The 18,995-nt window shown below is 52.8% G+C and overlaps 1 protein-coding gene across 1 annotated transcript; it reads right to left on the reverse strand.

The window, feature by feature from the left end:
* Positions 1-3,501: 3,501 nt before the first annotated feature.
* Positions 3,502-16,249, reverse strand: MS4A10 (membrane spanning 4-domains A10). Its single transcript, XM_081061852.1, has 7 exons — positions 16,182-16,249; positions 11,706-11,888; positions 11,118-11,237; positions 10,038-10,094; positions 8,297-8,428; positions 7,122-7,232; positions 3,502-4,607 (listed from the first exon to the last, which is right to left on the reverse strand). The coding sequence occupies exons 2-7, from the start codon at positions 11,865-11,867 to the stop codon at positions 4,500-4,502; spliced, it is 690 nt and encodes a 229-aa protein (XP_080917978.1). The 5' UTR covers positions 11,868-11,888; positions 16,182-16,249; the 3' UTR covers positions 3,502-4,499.
* Positions 16,250-18,995: the final 2,746 nt, after the last annotated feature.

Raw genomic sequence — 18,995 nt, forward strand, 5'->3', positions numbered from 1 at the left:
AAGACTCCTGAGTGGGAGCCTTCTGCACGGCCGTCTCAACGCCCACATCTGAGCAAGTCAGCTGATGTTTCTGAGCCTCCGTTTTCTCATCTCAAACGTGGGGGGAAATATTTGTCCCAGGGGATCTTGTGGGATGAAATGAGATGATACCTGGAAAGTGCCCAGCACAGTTCCTGACAACATACGTGTGAGCTTCTTTCCTGCCAGGTCCAAATCGCTGCAGGAAAAATGAGGCTGGCAACTGTAGTCACCCTTGGGTCCTGTGGACCTGTCTTACATGGCCTTCCTTCCCTGATGCCCACGTACCCTCGGTGGAAATGGCTGTACCCCCTTGTAAAAGCCTGTGAGTTTCCTTTTATAAGTGGGTGTCGGATGGTTGCCTGTCCGCCCCAGGTCTGCGAGGGCCATATCTAGACCTAAGCAGGCGATGGTCAGGCCAGCACCCCCACCCCTCCGCGGGCTGAAGGCGTCCAGAGCCCCAGGGTCACTGTCATCAAGCCCACTGCAAACGCCGCTGCTGCCCCGCCCAGTTCTGTGCTGCTTGGACTTACAGTTCCTCCTGCCAGCTCCGTTTCATTGCACAGCACCCTGAGCTAGTCAGAGCAGCTGGTACAATCGATTGTCAATTGCAGCTCCTTGTCTGTTTGCTTCATGTCTTTCTTGAGAGTGCAATCAAGTCAAATTCAGAAATTATGTGGATGCAGCCATGACTCACGTGCCTCAGCTTCCAATTTTGTGCTCATTGCAATGGCCCTGTGGCTCTCACGGACGCTCATTTACATTGCTCTCTTTGATAACAGAGTAATGCTATAAACTGGGACTTGTAAAGTACAATAATAATAATACTACTAAAATACCACCTTTATCTGTTTTAGCTACGTAAGATATTGCTTTTAAAAAGTTCTGCTGCTAAAACCTTTGAAGACCCTCACCTACTTTCTCCAGCCTCTCCTGGTGCTGACATGGCTGCAGTCCAAGGTCACGGAGCACCCACAGATGTGTGCGGTGGCATAACTTCCTTAGGTTCAACTCTTCATGCTCTGTCCCCTTGCTCCCTACACTACCCGGGGTTGGGGAGATAAGTCAGGGGACACCCAACACCTCCTTCTCTGAGAGCTGGTGTCCAGGAGTGAGCCTCGATGGTGGACGGAACGTGCTGCTCCCGCAGGCGGTCTGCTTCACGTGACTGAACTTCTGGGTAATTTATGGGATTTTCAAGGACAAGTCCCTACATGACCTTGACCCTACCTGATTGTCTTAGCACAGGCTGCTAGAACAGGGTACTATAGACTGGGTGGCTTAAACAGCAGACATTTATTTCTCAGGGCTCTAGAGGTTGAAAGTCGAGTTCCGGTGCCAGCATGATCAGATTCCGGTGAGGACTCTCTTCCTGGCCTGCAGACGACTGCCTTCTCATTGTGTCTTTACATGGCGGAGAGCCGAGAGGGAAGCAACTCTTTTCTGTCTCTGCTAAGGGCACTAACCCCATTCATGAGGACTCCACCATCATGACCGAATCGTCTCCCAGAGTCCCCACCTCCAGTCGGTCCCCACCAACCCTCATGGGATTAGGGTTTCAACCTACAAATATTGGGGGATACAAACATCCAGTCCACAGCAATGGTTTTTATCTTACCTGCTGACTGTGCATGCTAACCCCCGTGTGGAGGGGGCTTCCTGTACTTGGAAACCAGAATTGCTTCCTGCTTCTCTAAGCCCATGCCTTTGCCCATGCTGTTCCCTCTGCCAGGAGCACTGTTCCTCTCTTTGAGACTCAGCTCAGCTTCTTTGTGGTGTTAAATCTCTTAGTGTGATAATGATATGGTGGTTATGTAGAATGTCCATATTCTTAGGGAAAATGCAGGCGGGAGAATTTGAGAACAAGGGGTTATGATATCTGCAACTTACTTTCAAATGGTTTAACAAAAAATTACATATAAGACATATAAGTATGTATATGTGTATACGTGTATGTGTGTGAGGGCTATAGATACAGATGGAGAAGGACAGGAAGCAAATATGCACATTGTTAACACTTCAGTCGTACCATTCTTTAAACTTTTCTGTAGGTTTGCATTTTTTTCACAATGGGGAAAGTATTAGGTTTAGGTTAAGGATGGAATACATATCAAAATATTGATTAAAACCTTTGCATCAACAGTAGTCAAAGATTGCTTTCAGTTTTTAACCTAGTATTAGACATTCTGTATTCTGTGCTCAAGGTGTCAACTGTGTAGCGGTGGAAGCCACCCAGCAGGTCATGGTGTCGACCGGCCGGGGAGGGATTGGGCCGTGAGCACACTGGGCCAAGGCCGGCTGACCCAGCATGACCTCCCATCAGCCGCCTGAGAAAGTCAGGACATCGTGCCATTTCAAAGGGAAGTTGTTTCCATAAGTCTTTTATTTGTAGATTTAAAAAATACATAAATCAAGAAGGTGCCATTTCTACCTTTATGGAAGGAAACCACCAGTCTAGTACAACGTTTCATTTCACAAATGAGGAAACTGAGGCCCAGCGAGGGGAAGGGGCTGAGTCAAGATCACAAGGTAAGTCACTGCAGGGCTAGACTTTGCACCCAGGTCTCCTCGTTGAGGTTCTTTCCATCCTGTACTTTCCTCTTTTGAAAGCTTGTATTTGTCTGAAACTTTTGCATGGCTCTGGGCTCTCTCTGATGATTTCTCAGAGCCCATGACCTTTTCTTTATGTTCTGTTCTAAAGCAGGCTGCAACGCACAGAAGCAGCAGAACAGAAGTGGAGAAAAGAGGCTATGGGCAAGCCGGTGATTGGAACCAGAGGTGACAGCCAGAAGTGGCAGCAAGGGAGGGGACAAGGTAAATAGGAGAACCTTGACCCCTGGGAATTTCCAGCGCAAGGCAAGTGATCCAGAGGGCATCTCTACACATAGAGTGCATCATAAGACAATGTACAGAGGACTGCTGTCCCAGACAATGAAAAACGTGGGCTGCCTCAGGGGGAATGGCCTGTCAGGGAGGCCAGGGTTCCCACGAGCTGCGAGGGCCGGCTTTGCTGTGTAGACCAGTGTGGCAGCCGCTCGTACTATGTGCAGGTCTCATCTGAACAGATCCTGGAGAGCAGGGCCACACTACAGCCATGCTTGGGGGGTGTCAGGAGGCAGCATTTCAGGTTGGAACCAGAATGCCTAGGTCTAAATCTTGGCTTTGCCCCTTACCAGCTCTGCACCTTTGGGCAACTTGCTTAACTTCTCTGAGTCTGTGTGAAACGAGAATAGTAATAGAACCCACCTCATAGATTGATGGGAATGAAATGACAGCAGCCTTGGCGCAGAGTCAGTGACTTAGTAAAGATTCAAAAAGTGGGCTCTGTAAATAACTGGAGGAAGAGTCCAGGCAGAGGAAGGGCGAGAGGATGGCTCAGAGGCAGGGCTGTGCCTGGGGTGTCTGTGGAACCTCAAGGAAGCCAGGGTGGCTTTAGCAGAGCAAGCCAAGGGGCAGAGAAATAAAGGGTGAGATCACAGAGGTGGGTAGCAAGTCAGTTTTGGTTTATTTTCATTGTGTTTACATTATTTTTATGGTTAGCTTCTTTTTATGGAAGGATATTGACTTCCTGTTTGTTGCCGATACAAAAGTACCCTTCTAAAATAACATTATGAGAAAAAAATCAATTTAAGAAAACATAAAGGAATAGAGTACAATTTACAAATAAACGAAAGTCATGAAGATTGTCCCAGATGACTGAAATTTGGGAAAGGAGGGAGGCCGATCTCTCTCCCTCACCGTATTTACTTAGCGCAAGTAGGTGTGGAATTCTGGTTTCACTGGAAACCTTGGATGTCGCCACCGAAATCCTAAATTAGACTCCTGATTTAAGAGCTTTCCAGAGTGGAGGTCCAGGTCATTTCACCCTCCCGACCCCTCATCGTGCAGATGGAGACACTGAGGCCCAGGGAGGCAGAGACAGCTATTGCCAGTTTAGGGGGAGGAACCAGCCATGGTTTCTGTCTAACTCAACGCCTCTGCTACCCCTACCCCGAATTCATGGATTCAGACCCACAGTGCCCCCAGAAACTCTTAGTAGGTTGAGTCTAGGGAAAGCCAGGCCGCCTGGGCTCCAAGGACCCATCTCTGGCTCGCCTCACAAGCTCCCTGAGCGTCCACCACTGATTGGAGAACATAGACAAGGGAAGGTAGTGGGTGTGAGATGGGCACCAGGGCTGCTGGCCCAGGTCTGCTCCCGAGCTGGCAGGGCAGGTGGGGAGGACCTGGTCATGCTCTGGTCCAGCTGAGGCAGCTCGGGCCAACCTGTCAGGTGCTGTGGTCTTAGGGGGTGGGGACCTGGAGGCCCCTCCTGCAACTGAGGGGAGAGGGGCCACTCCATCTTGCCTACTAGTATGGGGCAGACAGTTCTTGCAAAAGCACCATTTGCTCCTTTCAGGTAATGGCCCCTTGGGGAATGGGTTAGAGAGAAGGGACCATGGAGTGAATTCTGATGAGAGGTGTGAGGGGGACCCAGGGCCTCTTCACCTTTGCTTTTGTTCCTCTTGTATGTCACCTTGAGTCACCTCTTCATAGGATGGTGGAGGCCCCGTGGGCACGTTTGTGTCAGGAACAAGAAACAAGTCATCCTTCTGCAAAAGAAAAGCCACTGTCCCCACTGCTCATATATGGGAGTGAGTGACCATTTACAAAGCACTTTTCCACTGGCTCATTTGTTGAAGTCTTCAGGTTGCTATGAAGATGGGGGAACTGAGGCTGGAAAGACAGATGGACTCCCATGAGGGTTATGCATGACTCTGTCCACCTCCCTGTTCTTGAGAAAGGAGCTGGGAGAGGTTCATGGGGCAGTCAGCTAACTGGGTCCTCACGCCAGGCCGCTACCTGTGCTGGCCACCAACGTCACTTACCCTGCTGGCTTCCCCGATGGGGTGGGCCAGCTGACACGCCAAGGCTCCTTCTAGCCGAATATATTCTAGGGGCCTGTTAATGCTGACAGCGTCCCCAGCAACTGCTGCCTATCTGTGACGGGGGTGGCACCAAACCTGGGTGGCAGAGCCAGTCCCTGGCACTGTCCTCTCAGCTGGAAGAGGCCACAAAGGGATTTGGAGGAGGCCCGGCTCGGCTACTTACTGGCTGTGTGACCATGCGAAATCGCTTAACCTTTCTGAGCCTCATTCCTCCTCTTTGCAAAGAGAAAGCAGACCCTGCATCCCAAGATGCGAGGTTCAAGGTCTGAGCCAGGGTGGTAGGCAGCAGGATGGCCGCCAAGGACATCCATGGACTCATTCCCGAAGCTGTGCCTGTCTTAGGTTACGTGGCAACGGGGAGTTAACATTGCTAATCAGGTGACCGTGAGGTGGGGAGATGATCCTGGATTCTCTGGAGGGGCCCAATGTTATCAAAAGGGTCCTTCATGGAGGAAGAGGGGGACAGAGGAGAGATGTTTGGGGATGCTAGGCTGCTGGCTTTGAAGATGGAGGAAGGGGCCACAGGCCCGGGAAGGCAGCTGGCCTCCAGAAGCTGGAAAATGCAAGGAAACAGATTCTCCCCTAGAGTCTCCAGAAGGGAAGGCAGCCCTGCCGACACCTTGATTTTAGCCCAGTGAGCCCCATTTCAAACTGCTGACCTCCAGAAACGCAAGGTAATATAGCTGTGTCATTTTAAGCGGCCGAGTTTGTGGTAATTTGTTACAGCAGCAGTAGGAAACGGATACAGCCACCTGCAGCATTTAACACAGTGCCGGGCACAGCAAGTGTCTTAAGTGGGCACAATTACTGTTCATTTCTGCAGCCAGGTGCGGGCTTGGTCTCCTAGTCCTTAAAAGTGGGGTTGGGATGGACATGCGTCCTATTTGGGAGACCACCTCAGGGATACTGTGGATGCCTGATCATGGCATTGTACACCAGAAGCTAAACATTAATGAATGCCAACTATAATTTTATATATATAATGTGATGGCTCAGTGTGAGGTCGGAGGGATAGTGGATGGGGGGATGGGGGTTCACAGTGTGAGGGATATAAATGATGAACGTCTAAGTATTACCTTGTCTTGTACACCTGAAACTAATAAATTAAAAAAAAAAAAAGTGGGGTTGGCCTCAATGGCTCCAGGCCCCCTTCCAGCTCTCTCATGTCCTAATGAGAAGGACATTAGTCCTAGTGACGGCCAGGCAGTAACTAGGACAACTTATTTGCTTGGTGTTAAATAAAACTAAGGGCCACGAACTCATATCTGTGTTATATGAAAATTCAGTAGATGGATGACACTAACATGAAAACAATTGGGGTGTTACATTTGCATAATTATGGGAGACTTAAAATATATGTTTTTATAGTGTTCTAAAGTTAAGATTGTAATATAAACTTTTTCCTTTAAAAAAAAAAAAAGCCTAGAAAATCACTTCTGGTCAGGGACAGTGGAGCAAAGATAGAATTCTATTTCCCAGCCTGCCTTTCTGCCATCTGCCCATGTAGACAAGGGCTTGGCCATGGGTTAGACATACCTCGGGGTAAGGCCTGGATTTCCTTACCGGCTGTTTGACCTTGAGAAACGATGTGACCTCTCTAAGCCTCAGTTTACTTATCTGTAGTATGGGGAAGTAAGTACCTAACGCAGAGTGTTGTTGAGAAGATTCAGTTAAATAAAGGTATCATTTATCTAAAGTGCTTAACAGAGAGAGCACCTGGTACACCTGAAGTGCTCAGCCTCAGCCCCCGGTGACCCCTTCCCGATTTTCCCACCACAGCCAAACCCCACAACATGCGGCAGCTCTTCCAGGCCTTCCCTGTCCTGTTGCCAAGCCACTGTACATGCTGTCTCCTGTGCTGGAGGGCTCTTCTCCCATCCTGATCTGAATCCTGCCCAGCCTCCACAGATCTCCCAGGGCCATCGGAGCTGGGGGCACAGTGGCCTGTTGTTCGGAGCACCCGTGACATTTTTCTCTTGGTGGCTCCGCATTTGTCACCTCAAACTAGCATTCTGTCGCCCCTGTGCCTTGTGTCCATCTTGGGCCGTGGGCTGCCTCTGTGGCCCCGCTAAATAAATGCTCAGCAATGAGAGACGAGCTCCTCATGTGCCTCCTGCCTGCACCCCCCCTTTCAGAACCTCCTCTTGCATCCTGTCCCCATGTGTTAAGGGCCCTCACCTCTGCAGACTGGCAGTCATCCCTGTAGGCTATGAGAGCTGTGGGCCAGGGCAGGAAGAACTCCAGGCAGGTGAAACAGAGCAGGGCCAGCTCTAGCCTTTGGATGTGGACCTAGGAGGGACAGAGGGAGAGAGGAAGATGGGGAGACAGGGGGAGGCTTCACTGGATGCCTGCACCCATTGCGTGGCACAGGCGGGGTCAGAGGGCAATGGGGGCTTTGCTCCCTGGTGTGCATGGGGTGGGTGGGGGACTGTCTGGGGCTGGGACTGGGTTTGTCTTTCACTGCTCTACACCCAACGCCTGGTCCCCCTGCGTCCTCAGTGAGATTTGCCTAATGTTTGAGGGCTGGAGAACCTCGTGGGTCCCTGGCAGAATTCTGGGCTGCAGACTACCATGCAGCTGGGACATCTCATGGGGCCAGAGCATTCGGTGGGGAAGTGTGTGTGGGTCCGTGCACGTGTGTCTGCCTGCGGCTCACATGTGCATTGTGCTTGGTGGAAAGCGGTCAGGAATAGCGAGCCAGCGTGGTCAGAACCTTTGAAACCTGACCGAGAGGCGCACAGCCACCCACATGGAGTGGCTGGTCCACCTCCTGCTTCAGAGGTGGCTGTGCTGAAAAGAGCACAGGGCTTGGAGTCGTATATCTGGCTTTGAGTCCTCCTTGCACCCTGCCTTGTTGTGTGACCTTGGTCCACTAATTTAGCCTCTCTGGACCTCAGTATTTACTCCCATAGAATGGAGGTAGCAAAGCGGACTCGGCCAGCTCTGCAAGGCCAGCTCTGCAAGGCTTCTGTGAGGCTCACAGATAATGGGGTCACTGGGGCTCTGATATTTCAGGAGCCTTGAACAGGGAACCAGCAGTTCCAGGTTGTCGGTCTGAATTGGCTGCCAACTTGCGGCTCAACCTCAGATGGGCCCCTCCCCCTCCCTGGGCCTCAGTTTCCCCAGCTATAAAATTGGGATTGGACTCAGTGATGTGAGTGACGTTGACCAGAGAGAAGGCCAGCATTCCCTTTGCATCACGGGAGCGTTGGGGCGGGAACAGATTGCCGAGGGCCCCAATACTTCCACCTGGGCTCCAGGAAAGGTTTTCTGAGAGCCAGAAACCTGCTCTCAGCCGAGCCCCGGGCCGCGCCTTCTGGGAGTCAGAGGACTCTGGGGACCTGGGCACTCACGGTGCTGTTGGGGTATGGTCTCCAGATCGAGGATTCAAACGGACTCTCCAGAAAGAGATCCTTGGCAATGACAAAGAGGCCGGCCAGCACGCAGAAGAAGCTGGTGATGTTTGTTATCAGGCACAACGCCTTCTACAAGCAAAAAATAAAGTGACAACCATTGTCCAAAGGTTAGAGCTCCGGATCTAGGGCCTCCACAGAGGCCTACCAGCAGCTTGCTTTGTGATCTCAGGAAAGACTCTGCCTGTCTCTGGGCTAAAAGCTCCTCCTCCGAACATGATTTCTGAGCTAGCTCATCACTGAGGAGGCTCTGCTGGCCCTCACCTTCTACAGGATAGGATTGCGGGACCCAGGAGCTGCCTCCAAATCTAGAAGCTTTGTGACAAAGACGGACGTCCCCACCGCATCTTCCTGTCAAAGCCAACCCTGACCATCCTGGCATCAGATATGCCAACTGATCAGGGACTCGACACCCACATGGCCACTGGCCCAGCCCATTTCCCACAGGAAAGGGCTGGAGGAGCCTTGGACGTGGCCTGTCCTCACGCACTCCAGGCCTGCCCCCTCCCTGCCTACCTTGGTCCCTGAAAGACCTCCATTCGTCATCATCTTGAGTTAAGCATTATTCCAAGAGCCTCTTACCAAGTCCAAACCCCTGTAAAGGGGAAGTGTATGGACATAGGGAATCACCAATGTCTTGTACTAGAATGGATTTCTCTACGGTAAGAGGCTCCCTATGCTCAGCTATAGGACGGAGGACGCTTGTGGGTCTGAAGTTCCCAGCCCAGGAAGACTGGGCAGGTTTTGCCATGTATCTCCTGCCTCTGCCAGGTAAACTGCACAACCTGTGAGGGCAGGGGACAGCCACAGCCCAGCCCAGGCTGAGGGCACAAATGAGGAGCAGGTCAAGCTTTCTGGGGCAGAAGGTGGGCTGAAGCCATGACATGGGAGAGTAGGGATGGTTCTTTCATCACCTACGGCCATCAGCCAGTCCTGGGCTGGTGTCTACTCTGTGCCTGCCCAGACCCCCCTGGCTAGAAACATGCTCAGACACCTGCTGCCCACACAGATTAATGTATGGGAGAGAGACAAGGGGACAGGCAGGTCCCGGGAGCTGTGGGGACACAGGAGCCAGTCATGGCAGGTCAGGGAAGACCTCCAGGAGGACGAGGTATGTGAGCTGAGTCTTAAACAATGGCCAGGAGTAAGTCAAAGCTGGGAGAGACCGTGTGGTGTGTGGGGGAGTGGGGGTGGGAAGAGGCAGAGGTGCTGGGGCAGGGGATAGAACAGCACAGGGGAAGACGATGGCTGTGTCTGGCTGGCACTTAGAGATGAGAAGCAGATGGAAAACCGGCTGGGGCTTGCAGACTTGCTGATGCTGGAGACAGAGGGCAGCAGGGAACCGAGGCTGACAGCAGTGGGGTGACCCAGTCAGACTGCAGTCAGACCAGTCTCTAGGCTGCTATGTGGAGAACAGGCTGGAGGACACCCCAAGGCCAGACACGACAGTGGACAGGACTGGGGTGGAGGGAAGGCAGTGGGTGGAGAGACTGGCATGGAGTCAGGCACATGAGGGGCAGACGTCCTGGGCGTGGGCACCTTTCTGCTGTTGTGAAGACTCGTACCCGCTCCTGGCCAATCCCGGACAGCTGCCTCCCAAATCTCCACTGCACACAGATGCCCTTCATAAGGCCACCCCAGGCTGGGGATGGAAGGGAATAATCTCAGTGTTCCCACTTACCAGGTAAGTTTTCAAAACCGTGTCCACTGTTATCGCCAAGAGCCCTGAAATGAGGAACTGCAGGCCAGATTTGAAACAGTTGTAAGAGAGAAGCTGGGGTTCCCTGAAACCCATAGATTCCTTCCCTTCCTGCTATTCTCTTTAAGAAAACAAAAACAAAAAAACCCAAACTCACCTCTGGTGGCTATTGGGGTCGAGAACACCATTTCGACAACAAAGGGAGCTCACCTTGCCCGGCACGTGGCCTATGCCAGGCTCGCTTAGCCAGGGTGCTGAGCCCACTGCACACTAACCTCCATGCCTGGCATCAAGCTGGGCCTCTCAGCCCCTCCCGCTTCCCCCCTTTACTAGCCCAAGCCATCCGTCTGGGATTGGCTGCACTATCCCCTCCACGCAGACCCTTTCTCCTTCCTGAATCCTACAATGTGGAGATTAACTCTCGGTTCTAAGGTCTCTGGTGTGTTTCTGCAATTCTTTCAAATGTCTGACAGTTCCATCCCTGTGCACTGAAAGCTTGGAGCTGGTGCAATGGACTGAGTAACCGTGGGGGCCAGGACACCCGCCCGAGAGGTGCTGTGGAATGGGGACAGAGTGTGAGCAGGCCTCCACCAGGGACCCAGGTTGGAGAGGACACCCTGGGGAGCCTTGGGGAACCGTGCACTGGTCTCCTGTCCTCTCCCATCCTGGCTGATGGCCTGGAGAGGACCGGAGCCACACCTCCCACCGTAGTGCTCTGGCAGGTCCGCCCCCACAGAGACTTAGGGCCCTGGGGATGTGTCGCTGCAGGCGAGGGCCGCCTGGCTGCCCAGAAGCCCGGGGAAGGTGGAGCTGCCCCCAGCTCACACGCACCCCCTTCTCTGCGGGAGGCACAGAGCTTGGGAGCGCCGTCCTGGGAGAGAGCCATTCCCAGAGTGCTTGGAGGACAGCAGCAGAGAGAGGGAGACTAGAGAAGGGGCTGGCTGCTGCTTCCCTCCTATGAGCTCTCTCTGTACCCCCATCCTCACATCAGGTCCCAAATGCCAGGATCCCCCAGGTCACCTGCTGGCCTCCACACCCAGCCCATGTTTGGCTCCTACTCACAGAGGCAGCCCCCCAGAATGGATACCAGGACTTCAGCACCACCAGGTGAAGGTCCTTGACTGTAGAGGCCAGGTAAGCCCCGAGGAACACTTGTAGCAGAGCGATGACAATGTGGAAGGCCTGGGCAGGGAACAGTGAGCCCGTTAGGGGACGGGCCCTGAAGGAGGTCACAAGTGCCCTGGACCAACTGCCTGACATGAGTCTCTTCCACCTTCTAAGGGCTCCTGGTGGGTCCGTAAGCAAGGACCACGCCTCCGGAAAGCAGGTGGGGATCAAGTACGGAATTGTCCTACCACCTGCGGCCATGCTGGTATCACCCTGATTTGGAGGGATGGGGGCGAGAAGCGAATGGGAGACAATGTCTTCTGTGGAGGATTTCCTGTGAGCTGAACCTGAGCCAGTGTTGGTGCAGGTGTAGGTGTAGATAGCCTCTGCCACCTCTCACGGCCTTTTCAATTTTAGGATGAGTGTTAAGCAGGGAAGCTGGAGGGTTTCTTGTCATTGTCCTCTGTCCTCAGGGCTCCTTAGCATCCTTCCCAGGTATCCCCCTTCCCTGTCCCTCCAGGGCCCCGGGAAGCGGACACTCACGCCCAGCTCCTTGAGAAGGCCACTCGGCTTCTGGGACTTCTCCTGGTGCCAGTCTGGAGGCAGGTGGCCAGGCTGGGCTGGACTCAGTGCCTGCCACGGCTTGAGCCCCCCAGCTCCAGATCTGGGAATCACTCTGGCTTCTCCAGTGGCTTCTGCGGCCATGACTCAGGCCGAGAAGCCTGGCTGTGGGCCAAGGAGAGAGGCCAAGTCAGAACCCGTCTTGTTTCTGGGGCTTGTGTCTGCGTGAGACTCAGTGCCTGTCCCCTCTGGCCTCGGGGCCAGCGCCTTCCCCAGAATAGTGGCTGCCCTGCTCAGCAGCCCTGAACTTGATTTAACCTGGGATAACCTGGCCCCCAGGGATGGGGAGAAACTGTCACTCACAACCTCTGTGGGGTTTACAGGGACACAGCTCCTCCTGGGGCAGAAAAACGAGGACCAGACAAACTTCCCAACCATCCAAAGACAGAGCTCACCCAAACTGGCCGACTACAGTTTGTCAAGAACCTGGAGGCCCAGGAGGCCTGGGCAGGTGTGGGCAACTTTGTAAACAGTCCCTACCTACTGGCCCAGGATGAGCCGAATGAGACCAGGTAAGAATCAAATAATTGTCCCACCACCTGTGGCCATGGTAGTGCCTCCTGGGTTTGGGGGATGGGGAAGAGAAAGGAAGGAACCTTCTCTGAGGACCTTCTCTGAGGACTTCCTAGCTCAACGTTGGCTCATGAGCTATGAGCCAATGTTGAGCTAGGAAGTCAGTATTTAAAGAAGACAATAAGTCCATGTCTACAAATACTTTCTCTTTTCCTGGCACTAGGATAAGCATTTTATAACCATTATCTGGTTTTATCTTCATCCCAACTCCATGAGGTAAATACTGTCCTTGCTCCCATGTGGAGATGGGGCTCCGAGGGATTAAGCCACTTGTCCAAGGTCACAGAGCCAGTGAATGACTAGACTGGGCCTCAAAACCTGGCAGACTGGCTCCAGAGCTTGTGGGCTTAAATCCTTCACATACCATTGCCTCAATGAATGAAAAGGAATGTTCTGGGTGTTTTAACGAGCACTAAGAGAGGGTTGGGAAAAACTTTGCAGGACCCTAAAAGCACCACTTGCTGAGGGCCCTGCTTATTGTGTGGTATGTGGATGCTGTGGGTGCTTCAGGACTTGGGGGCGGCCTGGTGATTTGGTAAGAAAAGACAGCCCCCAAGTTCTTTCTCAGGAGAATGGAGCTCGGGGACTGGGAGGGGAGGAGAGTGGTACTGGCTGTGGGGATCACAGCAGGAGATGGCTGTCTTTGGGGATGGGGCTAATGAGAAAATTCTTTAAAGGGAGTGGGCTGTTTTCACTCTAGTAAAAAGAAAGTGGGGGCACATGCCCCTGGATTTTAAGTCTGACTGGGTGAATCCAGGAGGTCCTGTCTGAGCATCCATACTTTGCAGTTTTCCTGCCATGGAGATGGTGGTGTTGGGAGAGGGAGAGAGCCTTGGGAGGCTGGGAGGGACAGGTAATCTGGATGACCAAATCCTGAACAGGGTGGAAAGGAAGGGACAGTGTCGGAGCGTCAGCGGGCTCCAGGGTTGGTAAGCACCAGCTCTGTGCTAGGCACTGCATGCGGACACCCCTCAATCCCCAGGAGCTTGACTTGATTCCATAGAGAAGGAAACCAAGGTCCAGGGGGATGAAGTGCCTTGACCAAAATCACACAGCAAGGACGCGTGTGGTCTGACTCCAGTGCTCTGTGACCGACTGCTGGGACCCCTGATCAATATCTCCAGTGGCCTGTAGGGACGGTTCCTGATTTACGGGAGAGGGTTGGGGGGAGGCTGGGCCTTTCTCCTTCCTGGGGTCTGGAAGCTGAACCCAGAGACACATTGCTGTGTGACTTTTTTCTGTGACCTGACCCAGTTATGCGTGGGAATTCATCCCTCTCTCAATTCCCGCCTCTTCAGAGCCCTCTGACATAGCTAGTAGCTGGACTGAGGGATGTAGCTGGTGGCAGAGGCCTGTACTAATCAGACATGGGCTGCAGCGAGGCTCCTCCTGGGCACCTGGGAGGACAGAGGCTGAACCTGAGCTTGAATACTATCGGGAAGCACAAGAGAAGGAAGTCAGGAGGCCGGGCTGGAGGGGGTCTCGGACGGAACATTGTTCAGGGAGACAGTACGAGCTCGGTCATTGAGGAGTCCTCTGCCCAGCATTCACTTTCCAGAGTTGTGGCAGCGGGAGTGGTTCAAATATCCAGTAGGGAATTAGAGTCAAGAGGCCAGAGTCACTTTTCTCAAAGTATGTCCCACGGAATACCGCTCCTGACAGATCAGCAGCAAAAGGGTTCCATGTTCAGATAAGTTTGGGGAACCCTGGATATCATCTTCCCCTTCTGTTGTGTATTAAAGGCCCTGAGAATTCCTGCAGTGGAGGATTCTATTTTAATTTAAGGGCGTTCCCCAAACTTAATTGGCCATGGAATCTTTTTCTCATTTGGTTTCCTGTGAGGAACACGTTTGGGCAAAGTGGCCTAAAACTCACAGCCTTCTGCTTCTGGGTGTTTGGGCTTTCTTTGCCTTCCTCTTGGTTTTCTCAGGTGCATATCAGGGTGGGGGCAGGGACTTGACTGTGATCTCTAGGGTCACTTCCAATTCCAAATAATTCTCTTACGGGACAAAGAGCCGCTCTAAGGAACTTTATCCACCCAGGAGGGAAGGAGTTGCAGAGGGCAGGGCTTAGATAACCGAGGCAAAAGTCTGTTTGTTGTAAAGCAGGTCATGAACTCTGAGCCCTTAGAAGTCTTATACCTGGGATGGGGACCCTTGACCCCTCCCTACTCTCCTCAGGCAGCTCAGGACCCACAGGACCAGGCAGCCTGGCAACTCCCAGAAAACCAGCCAGGACCTGGGTGCTCCCTGAGTCCTACACGTATACCCTTTGCTACCTCAGCTCCAAGACGGCACAGCGGCAGGGACAGAGCAGGGCAGGACCCTCCAGCCCCCAGCAGAGTGGACCAGGGCATGAGCACAGGGAGTGGACAAGCCTGGGCCAGATCCTGGCTCTGACCCCCAGAGCTTTGACCTCTGTCCACAGAGCTTGATTACATCTTAGTCTCCTCACCTGTCATCTGGGGGAGCTGGGTGGGGGCAGGAGTTATAAGGATGAAATAGGATTAGGTCTGCAACATTTGGGCCCTGGCACATAACCAATGCTCAATAAATGTTAGCCATTACCACCAGCCTGCCATATGCCTGGAATCCTGCCAACCATCCCCCGTCTGGTTCTCGTCTGGTTCTTGGTTAAGACCTGGCACATCCTGTCATTATCTGGAGGGGTGACCACAGGGGGAGAGGGGCATGAGATCTTTGGGCGCTTGGGGATGGTGAGGAAGGCTGTGGAGAGCACAGAGTGTATTGAACTAGTGGTCTGAGATTTGTCTCTGCGTTCTGAGCTGAACACCACAGGGACTCGGGCAGCAGTAAGATGTGTCCACGGGAGCTTTGTGGTCGAGCAGGCAGAGAAAACTTGTGATCCAGTCAGACTGTGCTGTGGAGACCTGAGGACACGGAGAGCTTTCTGAGGGGGTGTGTGTGCACGTGTGTGCATGTACATGTGTGGACATGTACATGCGTGTACATGTACATATGTGTGCACATGTATGTTGAGCAGAGAAAGGCAGCAATTAAGAGGTATCGAGCCGCACCATGTGACAGAGGGGCTGATTGGGGGACCGGGAGCCCCTTTAGAGGGTCTGGGTTCAGTAGATGCCAGTTAGGAAACAGCCGTGAATGCCAAAGCCAGCCTCCCCCACAGCTTCAGGACGAGTGCTGGTGGAAAGAGAGGTTCACCGGCAAGGAGCTGGGGCCCCCACTCTGGGATGTCAGGAGGCCTGGATTCCAGTCATGACTGAGTGGTCCTGGACAAGTCCCATCTCCTCTTTGGGACTCTGTTTCCTCGGAAGTGACTGTGTGTGTATGAGTTCCTGGGACTGGGATGGAAATGGCCTGAGCAGCCCCCACCCAGCTCAGTGACTGGCAGCAGCAGGACGAGGCCCTAGGTAGTGACTGCCGCCATGGGATTCATGCTGTCGGTGCCCCCCTCACCCCCCATGCCCCAGATCCTCTTCATGGGGTGGACACAGTGTATTGTTGGTGCTGAGGGCTCACAGCTGCTCCCTCCTGGGAGTTTAACTTATACTTTTCCCCTAACCCTGCACCAGAGCGTAAAAAAGCACGGCCTCCTTGCCTCAAGGTGGGACCAAGTCTGTGCTTCTGATCAGCTCACCACGTGGGATCAGGCTGAAGCCAGAGGGCAGTTCAGCCCAAATCGGTCCTTGGCTAATTTCCCCTGCCCTGTCCTGTTTCCCTGGCTTTTCTTTTCCCAAAAGCACACCCTCACAGACAGTTGTGCAAAATCCTTGTCTCAGGCTCTGCTTCTAGAAATCTGAGCAAAGACACTGCCCTTCTCTTCCAGCCATGGCGGACCACTCACCTGGCCCCGGGACCTCCACTCCGAGCTTCCAGGCACGGTCTGCCCTCTGTTCCACCTCAGCCACACTCAGGCAGCACCAGAAGGTCAGGATATCTTTATGACACTAGACTTTGGATGTTTTCCCTCCTGGCCCCACCTCCTGCTTCATGCCCAGCCACATGTGAGCTGTCGAAGTCTCGGTCATGCCCCAAACCCAGGCAGCTGAAATCTTAGCACCCTCCTTTATAGTTGCAAATCTCCTTGGCAAGTCAAAGGCTGACCATTTAACCTGTTTATAGGACAGATGGAGTGAAGACGATTGTAAATCTTCATAGAGTCAGTGGGGAGAACGGCCCAGGGAACCTCACGTATATTCCCACCATCCCCCAGCTCTCCATTGATCTTGTTCTGTCTTCTCCCCCATCGGTGAGCAAAACTGACATCCTACTCTTTAGTATTACTCTCTCAAAGATAAGGACTCTTAAAAAATAAAGTGTGACCAATGTCACAACCAAAAGATTAAAACGAGTTAAGTCCTGGCGCTCACGGAGTCACATTTCTGCACGAGGCAGTAAGCCTGTGACTCTACACAGCTCTGTGCTGCACAGAGAGACTGCTTGTGTGGAGGAAAAGCTCAGCACCAGGGGGCAGGAAAAACTTTTCTTGTCCCGTCTGTGTTCCCTACCAGATATCAAATATCTGGGCAGTGTTCAAATTTTTCTGGTTGTCTCATAAGAGTTTGTGACCTTGGATTTGCTCGAATCAGGATCCCGGCATGCTCACAAATTCCGTAGGGCTGATGGGTGGAGGCCGTGCTTGCCCTGGCACCCTGTCCCCACTCGGCCCTTGAGAGTGGCACCCACACCCTGGGAGGTGTGCAGGTCCCTGATGTGGTGGTTCTGGTGTGGGTGGGCTCGAACCACCCCCAGCTCCCACCCTGAGATCCTCCTTTTCCATCTGACCCCCCCTGTTATGCTGGGGGCTGGGGCTCTCCCAGAGGGTCACTCCTGCCAGCACATATGACTTCAACTTGCTGAGCACAGAACAGCCCTTCAGAGACAGCTCTGGGTCTGGGCTGCCTGAGTTCAAACCTTGCTTCATGGCTGTGAGACCTAGGGCAAGATATCTGACTTCTTGGCCTCAGTTCTCTCCTCTGCAAAATGGGGATAATAATACCCATGGAGCTGCTAGAGGGTTAAATGAGTTAGAATATGTAGGGTGCTTAAAGCAGTGCCTGACATGTGTTAGGTGCTGTGTATCAGTACTACCGTCACCGGACCCTCTCAGGGGCCACTCATGCTCAGCTACCATGCATGTTCTATGTCACACATGTCACACACAGGCAGAGAGCAATGTCTCCACACTCATTTAGCTGTCACTCCCACTGAGGGGTCCCTTACCTTCTCGCAGGCCTGCTGGGTTAGGCAGCTCTCTTGTGAGGGGTGAGGCCAGGGGAGGCTTCCTGGAGGAAGTGGCATCTATACCAATGTTTGAAGGAAGGTTGGGAGTGAGGGACAAATAGGAGAGTGGAGGGGGCAGGCAGGGGACAGCATTCCAGGCAGAAAGGTCTCACAGGTTCAGTATGGCTCCTGGGTTAAGTGTAAGATGAGGCTGGGGAGAGAGGAGGAGCTGGAGAGGTGACTAGGCTACATCTCTGGGGGTTTGTAAAGTTGCCAGGGCATTTGGACTTTAGCCTGAGGGCAAAGGAGAACCCCAAGTGACTTTGGGCAGAGCAATAACATTTGCTTTTGTACTTTAGAAAATTCCCGCTGGCTGTTATGTAACCCAGAGATGGATTGGGCCAGATTGGAGCTGGGGACACAGGTTAGGTCAGGAGGCTGAGGCTATGATGTGGGTGAAAGATGACAGTAGTCCACAGGTGCTGGGAAGGAGGATGGGAGGGTGGACTGAGTTGAGAAAGGAGAGCACGGAGAATCGTGAGGGACAATGACAAATGGGGCTGAGCCAAGAAGGGTGCTTGGGTTCTGGCTTGGGCAGCAGCCAGGTCTGTAGTGACATTGACTGACAAAGGTTTGAGTTGGAAGAGAAGATGTAAATTCCTTTTCAGTGGGACGTGAAAGCAGATGCTAAAGCTGGCTCAAGAAGAGAACAGAGATGTGGGAGTTGCCAGGATGGTGATGGAAGGCTCATATGAGTTCCATGAGAGCAGGGACTTTGGCTAACATCTGGCGTCCTCAGAGCACGTAGTGGGAGCACCTGCTAAATAAAACACTAAAGGAAACCGCAGCAGCGGATGAGCTCACCTAGGGAATGTGCAGAGTGCATAGAGAAGAGCCAGGGTAGGCAACACTTAAGGAACGGATGGAGTTATTATTATTATAACACGGGTTTTAAAAAGCCCATTGATTTTGGCGACAATGAGGTCAATGAAAACAGCCTGAGAGAGAGCAATTTCAGTCGAGTGAGTGGGAGGTGAGGAGGTGGACTCTGGTAAGAAGAGAAATAAACAAACAAACAAACAAACCCCAAAACCCATGGCTGAAAGGTTTTAGAGGGTTTAGATAGGACTTTTTAAGCTGGGAGAGAATGAAACATTGCATTTTCACATTTTCAGAATTCAAATGGGCAAAAGGTATTGTGGTGGACAGATTCTAAGGTGGCCCCCAATATCCCTTCCCCTCAGGTGTGGGCGGGACCCGTGATGTGCTTCTAACCCACAGACTATTGCAAAGGCAATGAGATGTCACTTCCAGGATTACGTTGTTCCCTAAGACTTCATCTTGCTAGCAGACTTGCTGGAGACACTCACTCTCGAGGTGGCTGTGAAGAAGTAAATGGTCATGTGCCAGAGCCCACCTGGCAAGGTGCTGAGGG

This window comes from Rhinolophus hipposideros (genome assembly GCF_964194185.1).
Source record: "Rhinolophus hipposideros genome assembly, chromosome: 10".
NCBI lineage: Eukaryota > Metazoa > Chordata > Mammalia > Chiroptera > Rhinolophidae > Rhinolophus > Rhinolophus hipposideros.